The 21114-nt window shown below is 41.6% G+C and overlaps 1 protein-coding gene across 2 annotated transcripts in view; it reads right to left on the minus strand.

Moving 5' to 3' along the window:
• Positions 1-4839: 4839 nt before the first annotated feature.
• Positions 4840-21114, minus strand: part of STX10 (syntaxin 10) — a 610467-nt gene continuing 594192 nt past the window's right edge. For both annotated transcript variants that reach the window (XM_044084737.1, XM_044084736.1), the window contains one exon: positions 4840-7674. In XM_044084737.1, coding sequence (XP_043940672.1) covers positions 7598-7674 — 77 coding nt within the window. In that variant the 3' untranslated portion in view covers positions 4840-7597. The remainder of the gene's footprint in view (positions 7675-21114) is intronic.

Raw genomic sequence — 21114 nt, forward strand, 5'->3', positions numbered from 1 at the left:
GTCGGCCGACCGGCACTTGCGAACTGCTTTTGCTTCGGGCACCATGTGGCAAGAAAGACTGAAGAAAATGGCGTCAGCTGCATCTTTTATACCCCTGGCGCACTGACGTCAGGGAGGAGGTGACAGCAACCGATGCTGGACCTAGACTTTGGAATTCAGGCCGACTGTGGGCAGCCTGCCAGCAGAATAACCCAATTGTAATGACTGCAACAGTGAAACACGATGAACATCAGTGCAGTGATGAGTCCTGTGTGGATGATTAGTAGCAAACTTGGCAATTTTGTTGTAACAAGATTCTAGTTTATTGAGATCAGTCTTTCAGAGGTTTGTGAATACACGAGATCCATACAGGAAGGCAGAAAGCAGGTGTGACTGAGCAGTGACCAGCCTGGTGCTTTGAGTAAGGTAATGGTTTGGCCCTATAGAGGGTGCCAAGCTTGATGTGAACTTTTTGTCTGAGAAATATGCTCATCAAATTTTAGATACTCATCTACAGTGACACCTAGAAGTTTATTCTGGTTTGTAGGTTCTATTTTGGTTCTGTTTAAGGAGAGAATTCTGAGAGGAGATTGGCATTGTTTGGATTTTTTGTTTCCGAAGACTTATCTTAATTTTGTTTGGATTTAGTATGAGTTGATGTTCAGAGGGGTGTTTTTCTATGTCGTGAAAAGAAGTTTGCATTTTTATTTGAAGTTCTTGGGGTGAGCGGGCTGAGCAGATAAATGTACCATCATCGGCGTACTGGACAATGGAGGATAGCTGAGTTGCAGAGCTGAGGTTGTTTGTAAATATGCTAAAGAGGAGAGGACCAAGTATGGAACCTTGGGATACATAACCGAGATGGGGAGTAGGGGGGAAAGACTGTTCTCCCATTTAGTAGCCTGCTGTCGATTGGAAAGATAGCTGAGGAACCAGGACAGGGAAGGTGAACTGAGGCCATAAGATGAGAGTTTACTGAGTAGTAGTTGGTGGGAAATGGTGGGAAAGGCTTTGGACATACCAAGAAAGACAGAAGAGAATAGCTGGCCTTCATTTAAGAGCTGATAAATGGTGTTAGTGAAAGGTATTAGGGCAGTGCTAGTACTGTGTTCAGATCTAAAGCTGTGTTGTGAACTGGATAATAGGTTGTGACTAAAGAAGTGGTTAAGGAATTGATTGTGTATGCATTTTTCTAAAATTTTTTGCAAGGGGGAAAGGATGGCTATGGGACAGAAGTTGGTTAGTTCGTTAGAGGGTCCGCCTTTGTGGAGGGGGGGTATAGGGCCTAGTAAGGGTAGCCATTTGGTTTGGCCATGGTTTTGTAGCAGTATTCTCTTCTGGAGAATAGGACAGCAAATCTACAGATGGGATTAGTGATGCTTTGGAGTTCACAGATTCGTTTTTGAGGAGATCGTTATCAGGGAAAGGGCATATTCAAGTTGCAGAAGGACACCTTTGTCTATTGCAGGTCTACCTTGGAAAGGCTATAAAAGTGAGATTTTTCTAGCTCTAAAAAGTAGTTTACTTTACTCTTGGTTACTTGGATGTGATGCAAGTTGGGGGGGGGGGGTGGGTCTAGCGAGTCACCAAGACATTTGTAGAACTGAAAGTTTTTTTGGTTATGCCATTTATTAATAGTAATCTTCCTGTCTGCAGTAAAAAAAAATTTTTTTTTGAGTGTTTGGTGGGTTCTAGATAACATGACTGATTCCCTCCACTCTTCTTCGAAGTAGCTTGTTCTGGTTATGTCAGTTTGAAATGGCAGGCCCTGCTCTATAGATAACCATGTCATCTGCATAGAGTAGTATGGGTAAGCTGGGAAGGGAGTTTGTTAATGTACAGTGATAAAGACTTGATCCTTGTGGTACTATTTTGTTTGCTTAGGGAGGCATGAACATTCCTTACTGTTAATGCATAAGAAAGTCATTTTTGTTGACTGTAATGTAGCTAGGTTAAAGCTGAAAAAGACCCGCGTGGTACAGGCCACTTACCTTCTCAAAAATAAACCCAGTGCCCCAACAAGAAGAGGAAATGTGCTCGACCTAACAGACAGCACACTGAATGGGATAGCAAGAGCTCAGGTGAGGTAACCTCTGAGCATAAGAATGACTAACCATTCCCATAGTACACCTGGAAGTGCAACAAAAACACACAGTCTAGGGGACAGGAGCCTTGACCTATGTTATGTAATGTGTGCATCAGAGACTGATTAAAAAAGAATGGAATGAGGTCCTGTAGCAAAATAATGTGTGGGAAAATGACGCTGTCTGACCTAAAACAGAAGCAACAGTGATTATCACTAAAATGTATATATTAAAAAAAAAAAAAAAAACCTCACATGAGATATAAGGAAGTATCAAAAAGAGGCCATCAAAGGAAAATCTAATTTAGGAATCACAGATAAAAGGATAAGTGGTGGAGGATGGATGAAAGAAATATTTCATTTGTTTTAGGGAATGATGGATATTTGAGTTACAGGGAATAGTCAACTATGTATTTACAGAGGTTCAGTGAATCACTGTCAGCATGGGAAGGAAGAGTAGATACACACAAACTGGAGTGCATCTAAGAAAAAAGACATGTAGAGTATATTATATGTATATAATAGGTTGTTTCATGTAGAGTGTAACAAATAAGTACACATGATGGCTCGTCTAGTAGACAATAACAAGCACACCGCACATCGCAGAGTTTAGCACATAAATAAGAGCACACGACAGACTGTCTTGTAAAATGTAACAAATAATAAAGAAGTGCACACGATGGCTTGTTTAGTAGAGTATAACAGATAATAAAGAATGCACACAACAGATCGCCTTGTACAGTATAACAAATAAATGCAAATGACAGCTCACCTTACAGAGTGCAACAAATAATAAATAAGTGCACGTCAGCTCATCTAGCAAAGTATAACAATAAAGAATGCATATAACAGCTTTGCAGAGTATAACAAACAATAAAGAATGCACGCAACAGATCAACTCAGAGTATAACAAATAAGTACATATGACAGGTTGTCTCAGAGTGCAAAAATAATAAGTGCACACAATGGCGCATCTAGTAGAGTATAACAACTAATAAAGAATGCACACAACAGACTGCTTCGTACAATATAACTAATAAATTTAATGCACATGACAGCTTGTCTAGTAGAGTATAACAAATAATAAAGAATGCACACAAGAGATCACCTTGTACAGTATAACAAGTAAGTGCACATGACAGGTTGTCTCGTAGAGTGCAACAAATAAGTGCACACAACAGCTTGTCCAGTAGAGTATAACAAAGAATGCACACAACAGATCGCCTTGCACAGTATAACAAATAAGTGCACACGACACCTCATCTCAGAGTGTAACAAATAAATAAGTGCACACAACAGGTCACCTTGTAAAGTATAACAGATAATAAATACGTATATGCAACAGGTCATCTTGTAGATTTTATAAGTACATACTAGGCTAATGACCACAGGGGCCCTTACAAGCCTAATCATGCACATCTTTCTGATGTAATAAATAAGTGCACACTACAGTTCATCTCACAGAGTATAACAAATAAATAAGTGTACACTACAGTTCATCTCACAGACTATAACAAATAAATAAGTGTACACTACAGTTCATCTCACAGAGTATAACAAATAAATAAGTGTACACTACAGTTCATCTCACAGAGTATAACAAATAAATAAGTGTACACTACAGTTCATCTCACAGAGTATAACAAATAAATAAGTGTACACTACAGTTCATCTCACAGACTATAACAAATAAATAAGTGTACACTACAGTTCATCTCACAGAGTATAACAAATAAATATGTGTACACTACAGTTCATCTCACAGAGTATAACAAATAAATAAGTGTACACTACAGTTCATCTCACAGAGTATAACAAATAAATAAGTGTATACTACAGTTCATCTCACAGACTATAACAAATAAATAAGTGTACACTACAGTTCATCTCACAGAGTATAACAAATAAATAAGTGTACACTACAGTTCATCTCACAGAGTATAACAAATAAATAAGTGTACACTACAGTTCAACTCACAGACTATAACAAATAAATAAGTGTATACTACAACTTGTCTTGTAGAGTACAATGGATAGCAAGTGCATACAACAGCTCATCTTGTATCATGTAACAAATAAGCAATTGCACGTGACAGCTCTTCCCATAGAGTGCAGCAAACAATAAACAAGTGTACACAAAAAGTCGTGTTGTTGAGATAAGTGCATACTCCATGTTGTCTGAGACTGTAACAGATAGTAAGTGCACACTACAGGTTGTCTCATATTATAACAAATAAGTGCACACTACAACTCATCTCATGTGGTACAACAAACAATAACAAGTGTACATTACAGGTTGTCTTGTTGAGTGTAACAATTAAATAACTGAACACAACAGCTTGTCTTGTAGAACACAACTAAGTGCTGGTCATCCCTCACTTCTGCAAGTGATATTCCCAGCAAGTAGCCCTCCCCCAACCCTGAAGCATGGGAAGTTGTTTCCCCAGTATCCACCAAGGAAATCTCAGTCCCTTGTGAGATCCCAGAGTGACTAACCCCCCTCAGGACAAGCAAGCAGGCCATGCCCCTTTACTCCTCTCCCTCTAAGCTTTGTGCATTGAGTGGCTCTCTCCCTCCACTGCTGGGGCTCCATCCCTCTGTGCTATGGAGCCAGAATGCATACTCGCATTTTCTCTGTAAAAGGGGTTTATGAATCAAACAAATGTGTGGGCTTATTCACATTCTGCATAGTTTTAATAAAACGGTACAGCACAAACAATAGCCAGAACAGTGAAAAAGAAAAACTTTAAGCCAAAGGTGCAAAAAACAACTACAAGAAGAATAAAAATATTTTATTTGACATTTCATTACATCTGTACCATAAAAATAATCTTGCCTATCACACACACAGTGCAACAGATATGGCTTTAAACAAAGTGTATATCGCAGATTTGGCTGCGGACTCAAAGATATGCCACTTAGCCTGGGAGGCGTTGTACCAAAATGAAATTTGCAGACGGCTTCCCATTATTTTTTTATAGTCCTTCAAATTAAATTACTGCAGGTTTCCTGAATGGCACACAGTATATCTGGAAGGTAATTACAAACAGTACTAGCAGACTTGCACCTAAACCGACAATGTGGCTGAGGCAAAACACAGTAAATGAACATTTTGAAAACACTACTTGTTAAAGACAGAGTCAACGCTCATTACAATTTCCTTGATAAGCTGCAGATACAGGCTTAGTAAAAAGTTCTCATCAGATTTCCTCAAAACCTCATCACAAATCTTACCCAGAATAACTTTTTCTCCTTCACAATGGATGTCCATATCGAACCCTTGAATGGTTCCACTGAGTGTCACAAATGGTGTAGAACAGCAGCAAATGCCATGCTGATCTTGCTTTTCTGAAGCCTTGTACAGGGTCTGCACAGGGTATACCGACCTTCTACCCCCGCATTTGTGTGCAGCCTTCACACTCAAAAAGGTTACCCAGGCACCATTCTTATGAATGAAACCATACCTACTGCTGAGAAGGAAAGTGTCCAAAGGATGGCCACTCACATCTACCTAAATGACCATCATTTAATGATGCTCACCCACATCTACCTAAAGTGACCTTCATTTTCCGGCTGCTTCATTGATATGGCAGCTCTCCCACCACTGAAGAAGTAAATCCATGTGACTACTGCTGTAAACACCACTATATCCACATCAAAAAAAAATTCCACAAACATGCACTTTATAAAGTGTCAGTGATTATTAAATACGAACTCAGCTGACTCTAGGCATTTGGTCTGCAATTTGTAGGCTACCTGTGACAACACAGGCATTTCTGAAGTGTGCTGTCTTGGTGAGATAGCATACAATGACTGATAAAACACTCTCATAACAAAAGTCCATCATGCACTGAAAAGTAGTCATGTGTTAAACCAGTTATTAACATATAAACATGTGAAGGTACCAATAATATCCTGCAAAAAGTGCTCAACAGATCACAAGCTACAGTCCTGAATTAAAAAAAAAAAAAACACATAAAAACTCATTGCTTACAGGAATAAATAAATCGATGTTTACAAAGTCATAACACAGTAATACACTTTGACAAGATGTAGCATTCAGTTACACCTCATGCATAACACATTTCAGAGAACACTGTCCTTCATAACTGCATGTCCTGATAGCATGTTTTCTTAATGACATTAACTGGCACAGTTTACAGTATTATTTGCACACCACAATACCTTCCAAGAGAGAAACAAGTACTCTCTTAACATGCTCACCTCCCTGCTTAGTTACTGGTGATATTTTTAACATTCACTGTTCAACAAAGATGAGTTTGAGCCACTGTGAGTCTGCATATGACTTTAGTAAAGTCTGTTTGAAACTGAGTATTTAACAAATTGCACCCCCCCCCCCAAGTGTCTCATAATCCTTTGAAGTCTCACTTTTGTGCCATTGTATTTGCTTGTGGTTGTAACTATATTAAACTCTAATCTGTTTTCCATATTAAATATATCCTTATGTTGTACTAACCCTGTCCCTACAAAAGTGCAAGATTTTCTAGTTTTTATAATGAGCACAGCCCACTCAGACCATGAAGCCCACCCCATCCAAGGAAAGGTAGTAAGTGAGTCATTAGTGCTCTGATTTTAATGTATCCAGCCATCTGTGGTGCTTTTAGATTGGCACATAGTCGGTTACTCTTAAAAGATGCAGATATGAGTCCCCCCCCCCAGTCTGCTGCCGCCAAAACCCTCAGTACCTATACTATTTACTCACCTGTAGTATATTGGAATGATGCAGTAAAACTTAGGCTAAACCTGCCTTATGGGAAGTTAAATAAAATCATCTCCACCAGTCCTCCTCATCTGTAGCAGCCCAGTACTAGAGGAATGTGTGGAACTGCACTGCAGCTTTTTTCTCTGCCAATCAACATAGTACAGCAGTACAAAACACTGCCCCCCCCCCCTGCCCCACACATACACATGCACGCAATTTTGTGCTCTGAGATCTGGTGTCCACCTTATCATCCAAGGTGGCATTCCATCCTTGCCACATGTCAGGACAGTTCCTCTTAGTGGCTGGCTATCTTACTTTTTTATTTCAAGTGAAAAGCTCTGCATATTAAAATCTAATTCTTCAGTCATTAATGTATGACAAATCACTACCACCCCTAAACATGCTCATCAGCTGACATAACTAAGCAAATGGCAGACTCCCTTTTAGTTTTCAACACTTCTGACCCTATGCCACTTTACTAACAAAATGTGTAAATTATTAAATATTTTTATAAAATGAATTTCTTCAATCAATGCTGTAAAAAATTATTTTTTTTTGTTCATAATGGCATATAGTACCGTTACTTTGCAGAAATTTTATTTTCTGTGATAAAGGTTTATAAAATGTTCACTTCAAACTGAAGTGTGAAAGTAAATCTTGGCTGTTATTTAAGTTAAAATAATAAAAACCACAGGCTTAAAATAAGTACATCATTGAGTACACTGAACTTCAGCCAAGTCAGGTCTGCAGATGGACTGAAGCAGTATCTCCTGCCATTAACGGTTCCACGATGACCAGTCCAAATTAAACCATCACAAAACAATTAGCAGGATCAGTACAGTAATCAGTACAGCGAGCAGGACACAAATTGCACACCACTGCCGTCGGTCTAGAGGAATAGGAAGAAAACAGGAGAGTTTAAATACATGCCTTTTCTATTTGTCAGACTGCATACACAGATAAATTACCATGCCAACTGTAGAAAAGATGATATTATAAAGTACAGTTGTGTACACTTACCATAAACGTAGATGTTCCGAGTGTATTCACTGTTGTAGTCATCACATTTGGGTAATCTGCTTGCAGTAGCCCTCAGTCAGCCTGATTATCAAAGTCTTGGGTCCTGCGTCGGTTGCTGTCTCATCTTCTGTGACGTCAGGTAGTCAGGGGTATAAAGCATGCAGCCAACGCCATTACATCAGTTTTTCTTGCCCCAGATGTTAGGTGCCCCCCTAATGGGAAGCAATTAAATACATATACATATGTGTGTGTGTATATATATATATATATATATATATATATATATATATATATATATACACACACACACACACACAAGGATATACCTCCAACAAAAAAGCAAATACACCAAAAAGCTTTTTAAGCATAGTAAAGGAGCGTAGAGGTTCAGCCAAAAGAAGTCAGGGGGCTGGAGGGAGGGTAACCAGGACTGCAGCAGTGAATACACTCGAACATCTACATTTATGGTAAGTGTACACAACTGTACTATGTTCTTCATCTTTCACTGTTGCAGTCATCACATTTGGGTAGATTCCCAAAGCTAAGGATGGGAGGAGGAATTTAGATAGCATTAGGAGCAGCTATGAGGCCCTGCAAGCCAGCTCTGGATTTAGAGAAAATTGGCAAATGGTAATGCTTTGTGAAGGTATGTACAGAACTCCAGGTAGCAGCTTCTAGGATGTCTCTGGTAGGGACACTCCTGAGAAAGGCTGTAGAGGTAGATGCAGCCCTGGTTGAATGGGGTCTAATCCCCTGTGGGATAGCTTTTCCATGGTGCTTATAGCAGAAATTAATGCAATGACCTATCCATTTAGAAATGGTTTGCTTTGAAATAGCCTTCCCCTCTGCCCCTGCAGAAAATGCCACCAGCAGTTGTTCAGATTTCCTTTGAGGTTTAGTCCTGTCCAAGTAAAATCTAAGTTGTCTGTGCACATCTAAGGAGTGCAGTATCCGTTCCCCTTTATTCTGTGGATTAGAAAAGAAGGTTGGCAAATGAATGGATTAAGAGCCACACTGGATACCACCTTGGGCATGGAGGAGGGATTGGTCCTGAGGGACACCCTGTCCGCATGAAAGATGATGAAAGGCTCCACTGCCATAAGGGCCTGTAATTCAGATACTCTTCTTGCTGAAGTGATTGCAAAAAGGAAAGCTGTTTTCCAAGAAAGAAATTTTAACTCTGCACTTGCAGCTGGCTCAAAAGGAGGCAGAGTGAGTTTTTCCAATACAAAGTTAAGGTCCCAGGCTGGAGTTGGGGCTCTTCTGGGTGGTCTTAAGTTTTTGGCCCCTCTGAGAAACTGCTTGAGCAGTGGGTGAGAAAAGGGGGGGGGTTCTGTGTTGTAATGAGCTGAAATGGCTGAGGCATGAATTTTGATGGAGAAAGAGGAAAGGCCCTTGTGAAACATCTCAGTTAAGTATTGAAGAATATGAGGTAAATGTGGCGCTGCTGTGGCCATCCCTTGAGTTTGGTTCCAGGCAAAGAATCTTTTCCATTTTTCAGCATAAGACTTTATAGTACCAGGCCTCCTTGCCTCCAAAATGACATCCAACACTTGTTTACTGAGGGATGGTAACGGGGACATTAGGTAATTAGCCAGACTGCCAGGTTCAGTGTTTGAAGCTGGGGGTGCAGAATCTGGCTCCCCTGCTGTGACAGCAGGGCAGGGGTCTGAGGCAGGTGCCATGGGGCTAGCTGTGACACACTGCACAAGACGGGGTACCAGTGTTGGCGTGGCCAGTCTGGTGCAATCAGTATCATCTTTGGTTTGTCCTGTTTGATCTTTGGTAGTACTTTGGAGAGGAGAGTCAGAGGGAGGAAAGGCATAAGGACAGAGCATCCACTTTCCAAGCTTGTTTGTGGGGAGTCCTTGTGCAGAATTTGTCCAATTGGTAGTTCTGGGGGGAGGCAAACTGGTATAAATCTGGGCTCCCCCATTTGTTTATCAACATGTTGAAAGTCTTTGGTTCCAGTTTCCACTCGTGTGGGTCCATTAGATTTCTGCTTAGTTCGTCTGCCAGTGTATTTAGTTTTCCTAGCAGGAACTGAGCCTGTAGATGCACTTGGTAGCTCAAGGCTGTGTTCCACAAAGCCATGGCTAGTCTGAAGAGGGGGTAGGAATGGGTACCCCCTGCTTGTTTATGTACCACATAACAGTGGTGGTGTCCGTCTTTACCATTAATTGTCCTGGGAGAATGTGGTCCTTGAAGGCTGTCAGAGCATTCAGTACAGCTAACATTTCTTTTTGATTGATATGCAGGTGCATTTGACTTGGGTTCCATTTGCTCGGAATGCACCTCCCTACCAGGTGAGCCCCACATGCATAGTCTGATGCATCTGTTGTTAGGGTTTGGGCGGCAGGGGGTAGAGTGAATGGTAGTCCCTTGTTTTGGTGGCTGGTCTTTGCCCACCAAAGGAATTCTAACCATAGGCAAGGTATGATAGGAATCATTGCTTCTAGATCCTGAAAATGTTGACACCATAGGCTTTTTAGATACCATTGTAGTTTCCTCATATGCAGTCTTGCAAATGGAATTAGTAGAATGCATGAGGCCATGAACCCAAAGGCTTGCAGTATTTGCCTTGCAGATAGCAGGGTTTTTGTGGCCACTAGTTTGAAGTAAGTTGTCAAATGAATTTGTTTCTCTGGCGTGAGGAAAGCCATCTGGGAAGTTGTGTTCAAGCTTGCTCCCAGGAATATAATTTGATGACAGGGTACCAGATGTGATTTCTTTTCGTTTATGATGTACCCCAGACAAGTTAGCACCTTTTGTACAAATGCCAGATGATTCAAAAGCATGTTCTGGCTTTCTGCCTGAATTAGACAATCGTCCAGGTATGGGTATATTTGAATATTTCTTTGCCTGCAAAATGCAATGACTGGAGCTAGGCACTTTGTGAATACCCTGGGTGCAGTAGATAAGCCAAAGGGCAGTACAGAGAACTGACAGTGCATGCAGCCTGCTTTGAAGCATAGGTATCTTTTGATCTTTTGGAAGATTCCCTGATTGGGATGTGCAGGTAGGCTTCCTTTAAATCTAGTGTTGCCAGCCAGGCATCTTTACCTATCATGGGAAGCAACTGGTGAAGAGTTAGCATCATGAATTTTGGAATCACCAAAAAGGTGTTTAGGATAGAAAGGTCCAGGATAGGGCTCCATGAGTTGTCTTTTCTGGGTACCAGGAAAAGTCTTGAGTAGAAACCTTGTCCCTTTTTCTCTTCTGGTACCGTCTGAATAGCCTCTAATCTTAAAAGAGAGAGTACTTGCTTTTGAGCCTCTGCCCACTTATTTGGGGGTAGATCTGGCCAACAGTTTGGGGTTGGAAACATGCGGAATTGAAATCTGTATCCCTGGGAAACTATATTTGTCCTGGGTAATGAGTTTCCAGTTTTTTGCCTGCAGAGCAATCTTTCCCCCTAAAGGGGCAATCAGTTAAGAAGTGCTTAGAAGATTTAAAGTTAATTCATTGAGACAGTTTACCATGGGGGTGGGGGGGGGGGTCTTACTACTCCCTGATTTGGAAGTGGGAGCCTCCCCACTGCTTAGTCCTGTGTGTACCCTGGGACTGAAGCCTGGCTGTTCTGCTGGTTCTGGGTTTAAACTGAGAAGGCCTGGAAGAGGCAGGAAAGGACCACTTTTTTTTGAAGGCCAATGCCTACTAAATCTTGGAGGCTGCACTTGTAAGAAATCTAACAGTTTGCATAGATTTAGCTTTTTCCTCCATCTTTTTAAGAACTTCTACTGCTTTGTCCTGATTTAAGGGAGCATCCAGCAATTTAGTTTTAACATGATCTGGCAAAGATTGCTCCTTAAGCCAAGCATGCCTTCTAATTACAGACCCGGTAACAGCAGCCCTGCAAGATGCCTCTAGTGAATCAAAACTACATTGTAAAGTCTGTTTTCCAACCTGTTCAGCAGAATGCATTAAATCCTGTAAATTCTTATTTTCGGCACAATCAGGAATCAACATTTTCTGTTTAAGCAATGCAATAATATGCTGCTGACACTTTACCATAACATATGAAACTGGCAATTTAAGGCCCTGATGGCCAAGGTTGCAGAGGTGTATATCTTCTTACCCCATCTATCCAGGGCTCTGGAATCTCTATTAGAGGGGGTAGGATTTTTGACAGTAGTAGCCTTAATGCCCTTGGGTCCCTGTGAAATGGTCTCAGGATCCGCAGTAGGATTTTTAAAAAGAAACTTGTGAGAGTCAGGGACCCTGTAATATCTATCAGGTTTTCTGGAAGCAGGAGGTAAAGAGCCAGGGGCCAAGCTAGATTCCAAAAAGGCATCATCAACAATGTCCAGTACAGGAGGTACAGCTAAAGCCCTGTGGTGGGGCAGGAATAAGAAATCTCTAAGCCTCTTTTTAGAATCAGAGTAATCCTGGCTTTCCCAGTGAAAATGCTCTCAGAGTATGCAAGGTTTCACCAAAAGAAAAATCCTCTGGGGGAGAAGCAGAGGGAATAGAGTCCTCTGCATCAGAATCCTCACAGGTAGATAAGGGTAAATCCTGGTCATCAGAGGAAACAGAAATTTCAGAATCCTGGTCAGAAGCATCATAAGCAAATTCAGTCCTACATCTCTTAGAAGGGGGAAGGTTGGCTTCCCCTGATTAAAGTAATAAGGTCTTCAGCCATTCTTATCATTTGTTTTTTAGGCATGGAGGCCTGACCATGCGGTCTGGTCGTCGATTTCCTAGGCATGGTTCAAGTTTTAGGCCTTGAAGAAGGAGATGGTGTCGGTTTAATATGCAAGTCAGTAGGCCTGAAAATACCCTCAGAAGCCGGTGCCTGCACAGCGGCTCTGGACCCTTCCAAGGTAGAGACATCCGCAGGTTCCACAGTTGAAGCATCTCACTGCATATGGGTCTCAGTAGAGGCCTGCGAATCTGAAGTAGCAGGTATTGGGGTCTGCGAAAGCGCCTCACTGGGTACCGGCGAACTGGCGACTAGCTTAGGAGAAGCGTCATCGGCAGCTTTGAACCTAGGCGGCCTGTCTCTGTCTTTATCTTTGCGTTTTTTCGGCATGTCAGTAGTCGGGTGTCTTACCGAAGACATATCTGGACAATTGAACCGAGCACCAAAATATTTAGATGCGAAAATATACTGACAACGAATAGTTTGTGGTTTAAATAAGGCACAAAACCAACAGCGAGGTACATCGTGGTCAGGGCCTAGGCACGGAATACAGTATGAATGAAAATCTTTATGAGATATTTGCTTTCCACAAGAAATGCAATTATTGACTTTTACTGACATCGGTTTAGAGCAAGAAAAACTTTCCCCAACGGGGTACTTAGCTTTAGTTTAAGACTTCTGTTCTGAAACTCGAAAACGAAAATTTCAGGAGTCGACTGACCGGCACTTGCAAACCGTTTCTGCTTCGGGCACCGCACAGCAAGAAAGACTGATGTAATGGCATCGGCTGCATGCTTTATACCCCTGACTACCTGACGTCATGGAAGATGAGATAGCAACCGATGCAGGACTCAAGACTTTGATAATCAGGCCAACTGAGGGCTAATGCAAGCAGATAACCCAAATGTGATGACTGCAACAGTGAAAAATGAAGAACATCAAAGATGTTCACACAAATAACCAGAATGGACATCACACTGAAGGAAAGTTTCCACAAATAACCCAAGTGTAGTCACTGAAATGTCACATTTATTCAAGATCAACAAAAAAGTTAATTATGGGGTGTCCATCATTTACTTAAATGGAATATGCAGACAAAGCAACCTTACCATAAACACAGCATAGTTACTTGAGGCATTCATTCAACCATTGTTTAATAATTTCAGCTTTATGCAGACATTATGGTAAAGTTGTTTTGTCTACAGATTCTAGTTAAGTAAATGAGAATGGATACACCAAAATTAATATGCAATAAGAGTTTGTTAGAAAGTACAGTTCTGTACACTTACCATTAATGTAGATGTTTGAGTGTATTCACTGTTGCAGTCATCACAATACAGAGTATAGTGACAGGGACTTTAGTCAGTCTGTGTAGGGTACGTGAGAGAGTCCCTTGATCTTCTTTGTTAGAAACCTCTGAGGTCTCTCTAGTTGCTTTGTACAGTACATGCCGAACGGGGAGTTGTACTCACTTATGGGCTAGATTAGTGCAGAATATAGAGGGGTTATAACCCCCTTTGTTCTCAAGGCAATGCCTTTACTAATCAAGTGTGATATTTAGGAAGCCCTCCATACTACAATAGACACATGGTGGTCGAAGTTAAGGTCGCAGTCTACTTGTGATCCCAGATCCCTTACCACCTCGTGCGTACTTAAGGTATTGTTGTTGATTTGATAGTGTGCAGGGGCACTGTTTTTGCTGAAGGGAATGATGATGCATTTCTTTGCATTCAGTTTGAGACCGTGACTAAGACACCACTTGTTAGTCTGTGTGAGACCCTCCAGGAGTACACCAACATCATTTGGGGATTCAATAATTGCACCCAGTTTGCAGTCATCTACAGACTTGGTTAGCTACAACCCCTTAGTTTTGGACTGAACTTTTTTCCCCAAACATCTTTATTAAATTTTCACATGACAAAGGCAATCTTACATTTATATAAATGAAAAACATACAAAATGATACCACTTTAGTTGCAAACAGTTTACATCACAGACACCACTGAAACAACTGTCGTTGCAAACATTATACATCACTTATAAACATCCAGTCATTGTCAGTTAAGCATTATATAGTGCATTCAAATCCTGCTTCTTGAACCTCGTTCCTGCTCTGCATATACTGTTCCCACAATTCCCATTTTTTCCTATGTAGCTTGCTCCTTCCCTTTTCTAAAGATCCCAATTCTAGTTGTTTTATCTCAGTTACTATATTCACTACTTCTAGTTCAGTTGGTTTAGACTTTGAATTCCATTTTCCAGTAATTGCTTTTTTTGGCAACCACCATAATTAGACTCAGCAAGGCTTTACTATGTCTAGGCAATTCCTATTCTGTAGCATAACGCAAAAAAATCATCTCCCCAATCAGTCCAACCTGCTCGCCCAGCATCTCTGACAGAGAGGTCTCAGGGAATCCCTAAAAGCTTTTGGCATGAAGTACATGCCAAACAGTAGTGGGGCCCAGCACTGACCCCTAAGGCACCCTGCTAGTGACAGCTCTGCTGGTTGATATTGAGTCACCCAATTTGATAGTGTGTGCCTGGTTTGTGACCCATTTGGCAGCCCATCTTATAACAAAGAGGTTTACATTCAGTTTGCTAAGTTTATCTGTAATGCCTAAGTGTGGGACTGTGCCGAAAGCCTTTGCCAAGTCGAGGTACGAAGTCCACCAGATTTAACAGGCAGGATCTCCCCTTGTCGAAGCCAAATTGGGTTGGATCCCGGGTTTGGAAGTCACCTAGGTAATTATTTATGAGGTCCATAATGATACGTTCCATGGCCTTACAGATGAGCTTGCCTATATCTTAAGGACACAATTTACAATGGAAAAGAACTTTATAAAAGGCACTAGTGGTCTTACACAAGTTAGTTCCGATGAAGTCCTGTCCTAAATATTACAGGATGAAAGTGTTTTAACTTTTTTTGTGGCTCTTTAATAACTGTGACTTTAGCGACTACATTTGTTGGCTTATTTATGGGACCTGTCGTCCAGTGCAGTGGTCATGTTGTTATCGGACTTTCTTCTCCACACTTGCTGCACAACTTTTTGGTTTTATGTTCACACACACATACTTTTAGTTTTCATCCTACCCCTGTCAAACGAAGGACCATTACATAGTTTCAGTGTTTCCTGGAAGGCATACAGATGGTTACACTTCCAAATTCTGGAACATGTAAATGTCTTGCAATTTGTAGTTCTCATTCCCTAGAGACAAGTGCCTTATTAGTACACAGGTTGCAGTGTTTACAGCTGCATCACTCCACAAGGGCGTGCCTCTAATACGATAATGCAAATTACAACGTGTTCGCTAGGCTGCACACTGTCACCATTTTTTTTCTTTTTTTGTGATACAGCTCTGCTTCCCTTGTGAATGTTGACCCCCCCCCCCCCAACCAGCTGCTCTTACAACCCATTCTTCCCCCTATGGGCAATGGTCCCGTAGCCCATCTGCTCTGCTAATGGCAAGTACACCAGCAGTGTTACCATCATCTGTGTGGGGTATTTTATTCATTTATTTTAACTTTAATCTTTCCATTTCCTCACACACACATGTATGTCCAGTGGTGTGCACATACTGGGCAGGCCACAGAGAGATTGCAAGAACAGACATGAACACAGCATAGGAACAGGTGAGGCCTGCAAAGGGCCTCTTTCCAGTTCAAGCTCATTAATGGGGTGCCCTTGCAGGCATGAAGTTGCATCCCACAAGACATCTGGTTCCCAGGCCTGTCTTATGAGCCTTGGTGATGAGTGAAAGATCTCTGTGGACCCACATCAACTCAGACCAAGTCCTGCCAGATTTAACTTATTACAGCTGAGTGACATCTCCAAGTGTTTCTGCAGTTCTATCCCACTGACACCCCTAGGCATCAAATATTGCTTGCTCAAATCTGCATTAATAATTCCAAAACCATGCTACATACAAAGTATTAAAAATTTTCATCTTAAAGCTTACACAATGGCAAACACAACTGTATTAATAGCTGACCCGTCTAGTGCAGGTAAAGTGATATCAATTGATGTTCATATATTTATATTGTCATAGAGTTCATGTTTTCCTAAACATCTCAACAACTAAGCAGCACACACTGAACTGCTAGGCCTCACATAAAAGCTCTCAGTTGGATGAACAAAATGCTGTCAGTATGTGTGTAACCCAAGAGGCTGCTGAGATATTATAAGCTGTTTTCAAAATATTACAAACTTAATATTTACCGTTTAATGAAACTTACAAAATCCAGACCAATAACCTAACAACTATAAAAACAGTTTGTACTGAAGAGTTTGCCATTTACAGTTCATTGGTAATCCCCAGTGGATCCAGAGGTATGAACATCTGTTTAAAATGTGAGGACATAATTTGATTCTAGCAAAAAGCTTAAGCTCCACCCATTGCAAGTTATAGTGGAAACTTCCAGAGCTCCAATGAAGGGAATGAGCAAGGGAGGCCTTGGAATAAGATTCCTTGGTGACAAGTGTTACCAACAGCTTGGACGCAGGAATTCTACAGTAAAATCTGTGGGCACAGACAAGTCATTCAGAAGGTCTAAACTCTTGCCATTGGGTTGGGTGGTGGTGATAAACAGTGAAACAGTCACCTAGGTGGTTGCCATAGCTGCACCTCCTATAGGCCTTTCTCATTATCTGCCAAAGTAGAGAACAGCTACAAGCTTCCTTCAATAACAAAGGGAAAACTAGCAATCCACAAGGTTCAAGAGGCAGTCCTGTGAGCAGATTTATCCACAAGACAGTGTAATCCATGTCTGTCCTCCAGCGTGCTTGCCTTCTCACAGTGATTCTGCAACAGTCTGGAACTGTGCGTCAGGGACCTTTTCTGCCCACCTTGCTCTGGGAACTCTCAACGACCATCTGGTTAGATAAGGAGCTTTTCCCTTGTGCATCCATTGGTGGCCTCATTAACATTGTGGCACTAATAGCATTACTTAATGTGCTCCTCCTGCAAGTAATATGGGCAATACTGGGTTCTTGGTAGATGCCCTAGGTTCATGCCCCTTAATGTAAGAAATCTGGACAAAGCCCAACAACAAGTGGGGGGACAAAGGGCCAAAAATTGCGACATATTTTAAATATTGCTCTTATAAACTTAGAAAGTTGCTAGAATAACAGGGTTTGTTTTAACATACAGGATTTGAAGTCTGGAACTCAAATGTATGTCACTTAGTGACTTCAAACCTCAGATCATTCTAGCGATTTGCCAGAAAACCACAAATTTTATGAGGAACAGACCAAAAATATGAGCTGAAAATCTGGACAGTTGAGAGGTATGCCTAGGTTGCAGGACATGTAGTTGGGGGTCCATCCCTCCCTTGGACTAGAAACAGATTACATTCTATGAGAAGGGAAGTAGAAAAGCAAACTATCAGCAGCTATGAGAGTGCAGTTTCACAATTCCAAACTAAAGTTTTGTTATGTCTCTGGAAAGCCAACAAGATCTTGGTACCACTGGAAAAGTACAGTTGTGTACACTTACCATAAATGTAGATGTTCAAGTGTATTCACTGTTGCAGTCATTACATTTGGGTAATCTGCTAGCAGGTTGCCCTCAGTCGGCCTGAATATCAAAGTCTTGGGTACTGTGTCGGTTGCTCTCTCCTCTTCCATGACATCAGGGGTATAAAACATGCAGCAGATGCCATTTTATTCAGTTTTTCTTGCCCCAGATGTCAGGTGCCCCACAAATGGGGAGGGAAAAAATATATATATATATATATATATTTATATATATATATATATATATATATACATACATATATATATAAATATATATAAATATAAATAAACAGCACTATATGTAAATGCACTTTTAGAAACATAAACTTTACCTTCATCTAAAAGTAAATACACCACAAAGGCTGTAGAATATAGTGAAGGAAAGAGAAGTTCTAGAAGAAAAGGGGATGGCGGTTGGGTAACCCGTACTGCAACAGTGAATACACTCGAACATCTACATTTATGGTAAGTATACACAACTGCATTATGTTCTTCGTGTTTCACTGTTGCAGTCATTACATTTAGGTAGAATCCCAAAGCTATGGATGGGAGGATGGAACTAAATAGCATTAGAAGCAGCTATGAGGCCCTGCAGAACTGCAGTGGCAAAGCCTGCCCTGGATTTGGAGAAGAGAGGCAAATGATAATGCTTTGTGAAGGTATGAACAGAGCTCCAAGTAGCAGCTTCTAGAATGTCTTTGGTTGGAACTCCTCTGCGAAAGGCTGCTGAGGTAGAGGCAGCCCTGGTGGAATGTGACCTGATTCCCTTGGGTACAGGTTTACCATGGTGCAAGTAACAGAAACAAATGCAGTGGCTTATCCACTTAGAAATAGTCTGCTTTGATATAGCCTTCCCCTCTGATCCTGAAGCGAATGCCACCAGTAGTTGCTCAGACTTTCTTAGAGATTTGGTCCTGTTTAAGTAGAATCTTAGTTGACTGTGTACGTCCAATGAATGCAGAATCCACTCCCCCTTGTTCTGCGGATTTGGGTAAAATGTTGGCAGGTGAACTGTTTGGTTAAGAGCCACACTGGATACCACCTTAGGCATAAAGGAAGGATTGGTCCTGAGGGACACCCTGTCCGGGTAAAATGTAATAAAAGGCTCCACAGCCATGAAAGCCTGTAGCTCTGAAACCCTTCTTGCTGAAGTGATTGCCAAGAGGAAAGCTGTTTTCCAAGATAAAAATTTTAAATCCGCAGTAGCTGCTGGTTCAAAATGAGGCAGGGTGAGTTTTTCCAGCACAAAATTGAGGTCCCATGCAGGAGTTGGTGATCATCTGGGAGGCCTTAAATTTCTGGCCCCTCTAAGATACTGTCTTAGCAGAGGATGAGAAAAGAGGGGAGGCTCCGTATTGTAATGAGCCGAGATGGCAGATGCATGGATTTTTATTGAAGAAAAAGATAGGCCCTTGTTAAGCATCTCAGTCAAGTATTGTAAAATCTGAGGGATATTTGGTTTTGCTGTGTCCGTTCCTTGTGCTTGGTTCCAAGCACAGAATCTCTTCCATTTATCAGCATAAGATTTTCTAGTACTAGGCCTTCTGGCTTCCAAAATGACATCCATCACAGATTTACTGAGAGGTGTTGCTTGAATAAGTAAATGATCAGCCATCCTCCTGCAGGGTTCAGAGTTTGGAGCTGACTGTGCAGAATTTGATTGTTCTGCTGAGACAGTAGATGAGGTATTTGAGGCAAGTACCAAGGAGGGAGTTTAGACATATTCCTTAGAATTGGGTACCAGTGCTGGCGAGGCCAGTCCGGAGCAATCAGGATCATTTTTGGTTTTTCCTGTGTGACTTTTAGTAAGACATTGGAGAGAAGAGGCAGAGGGGGAAAGGCATAGACTGATAGGTTTGTCCAACTGAAGGATAGGGCGTCCACTTTCCATGCTTGTCTGTGATAAGTCCCTGTGCAGAATTTGTCCAGTTGATAATTTTGGGGAGAAGCAAATAGATCTATGTCTGGGCTCCCCCATTTCTGTGTTACCATGCTGAAGATTTGTGGAGCCAGTTTCCACGCGTGTGGGTCCATAAAATTGATGCTTAGGTCGTCTGCCAGAGTGTTTTGTTTTCCTGGCAGGAATTGAGCTTGAAGATGTACTTGGTAAGTCAAAGCTGTGTTTCACAATGCCATGGCTAGTCTGCAAAGGGGGTAGGAGTGTGTAGTTGGCAGATGAATGGTTTGGTTAAGAGCCACACTGGATACCACTTTAGGCATAAATGTTGGGTTTGTCCTCAGGGAGACCCTGTCCGGATAAAAAATGATAAAAGGTTCCACAGCCATGAGTGCCTGTAGCTCTGAAACTCGTCTTGCAGAAGTTATTGCTAGGAGCAGAGCTGTTTTCCAAGATAAAAACTTTAAATCATCAGTAGCAGCTGGCTCAAAAGGAGGCAGGGTACATTTTTCCAAGACATAGTTGAGGTCCCATGCAGGCATTGGTGATCTCCTTGGAGGCCTTAAATGTTTGGCTCCTCTGAGGTACTGTTTTAAAAAGGGATGAGAAAAGATTGGTGGCTCTGCATTGTAATGAGCCAAAAAGGCAGAGGTATGAATTTCAATAGATGAGAAAGATAGGCCTTTGTCCAGCATCTCAGTTAAGTATTGTAAAATCTGAGGAATATTTGACACAGCTGTATCCGTTCCTTGTGCCTGGTTCCAAGCACAGAATCTCTTCCATTTTCCAGCATAAGGTTTTCTAGTACTACGCCTTCTGGCTTCCAAAATGACATCCATCACAGCTTTGCTGAGAGGTGTGTTTTGTATGACTACATTATCTGCCATGCTGCCAGGTTTAAAGTCCTGAGCTGGCTGTGCAGGATCTGATTGTTTTGCTGGGACAGTAGATGCGGTACTTGTGGTAGGGTCCAAGCTGGGCATTGAGACAAGCTCCTTAATATTGGGTACCAGTGCTGGCGGGGCCAATCTGGTGCAATCAGTATCATCTTTGGCTTCTGCTGTCTGACCTTTAGGAGTACCTTGGGGAGGAGAGGCAGAGGGGGGAAAGGCATAGACTGTTTTTTTCAGCTGAAGGATAGGGCGTCCACTTTCCATGCTTGTCTGTGATAAATCCTTGTGCAGAATCTCTGTAGATGGTAGTTGTGAGGGGAGGCAAATAGATCTATGTCCGGGCATCCCCATGTCCTTGTTATCA

Source organism: Protopterus annectens, chromosome 9.part0 (genome assembly GCF_019279795.1).
Source record: "Protopterus annectens isolate FY-2018-M chromosome 9.part0, PAN1.0, whole genome shotgun sequence".
NCBI classification, from domain to species: Eukaryota; Metazoa; Chordata; order Ceratodontiformes; family Protopteridae; genus Protopterus; species Protopterus annectens.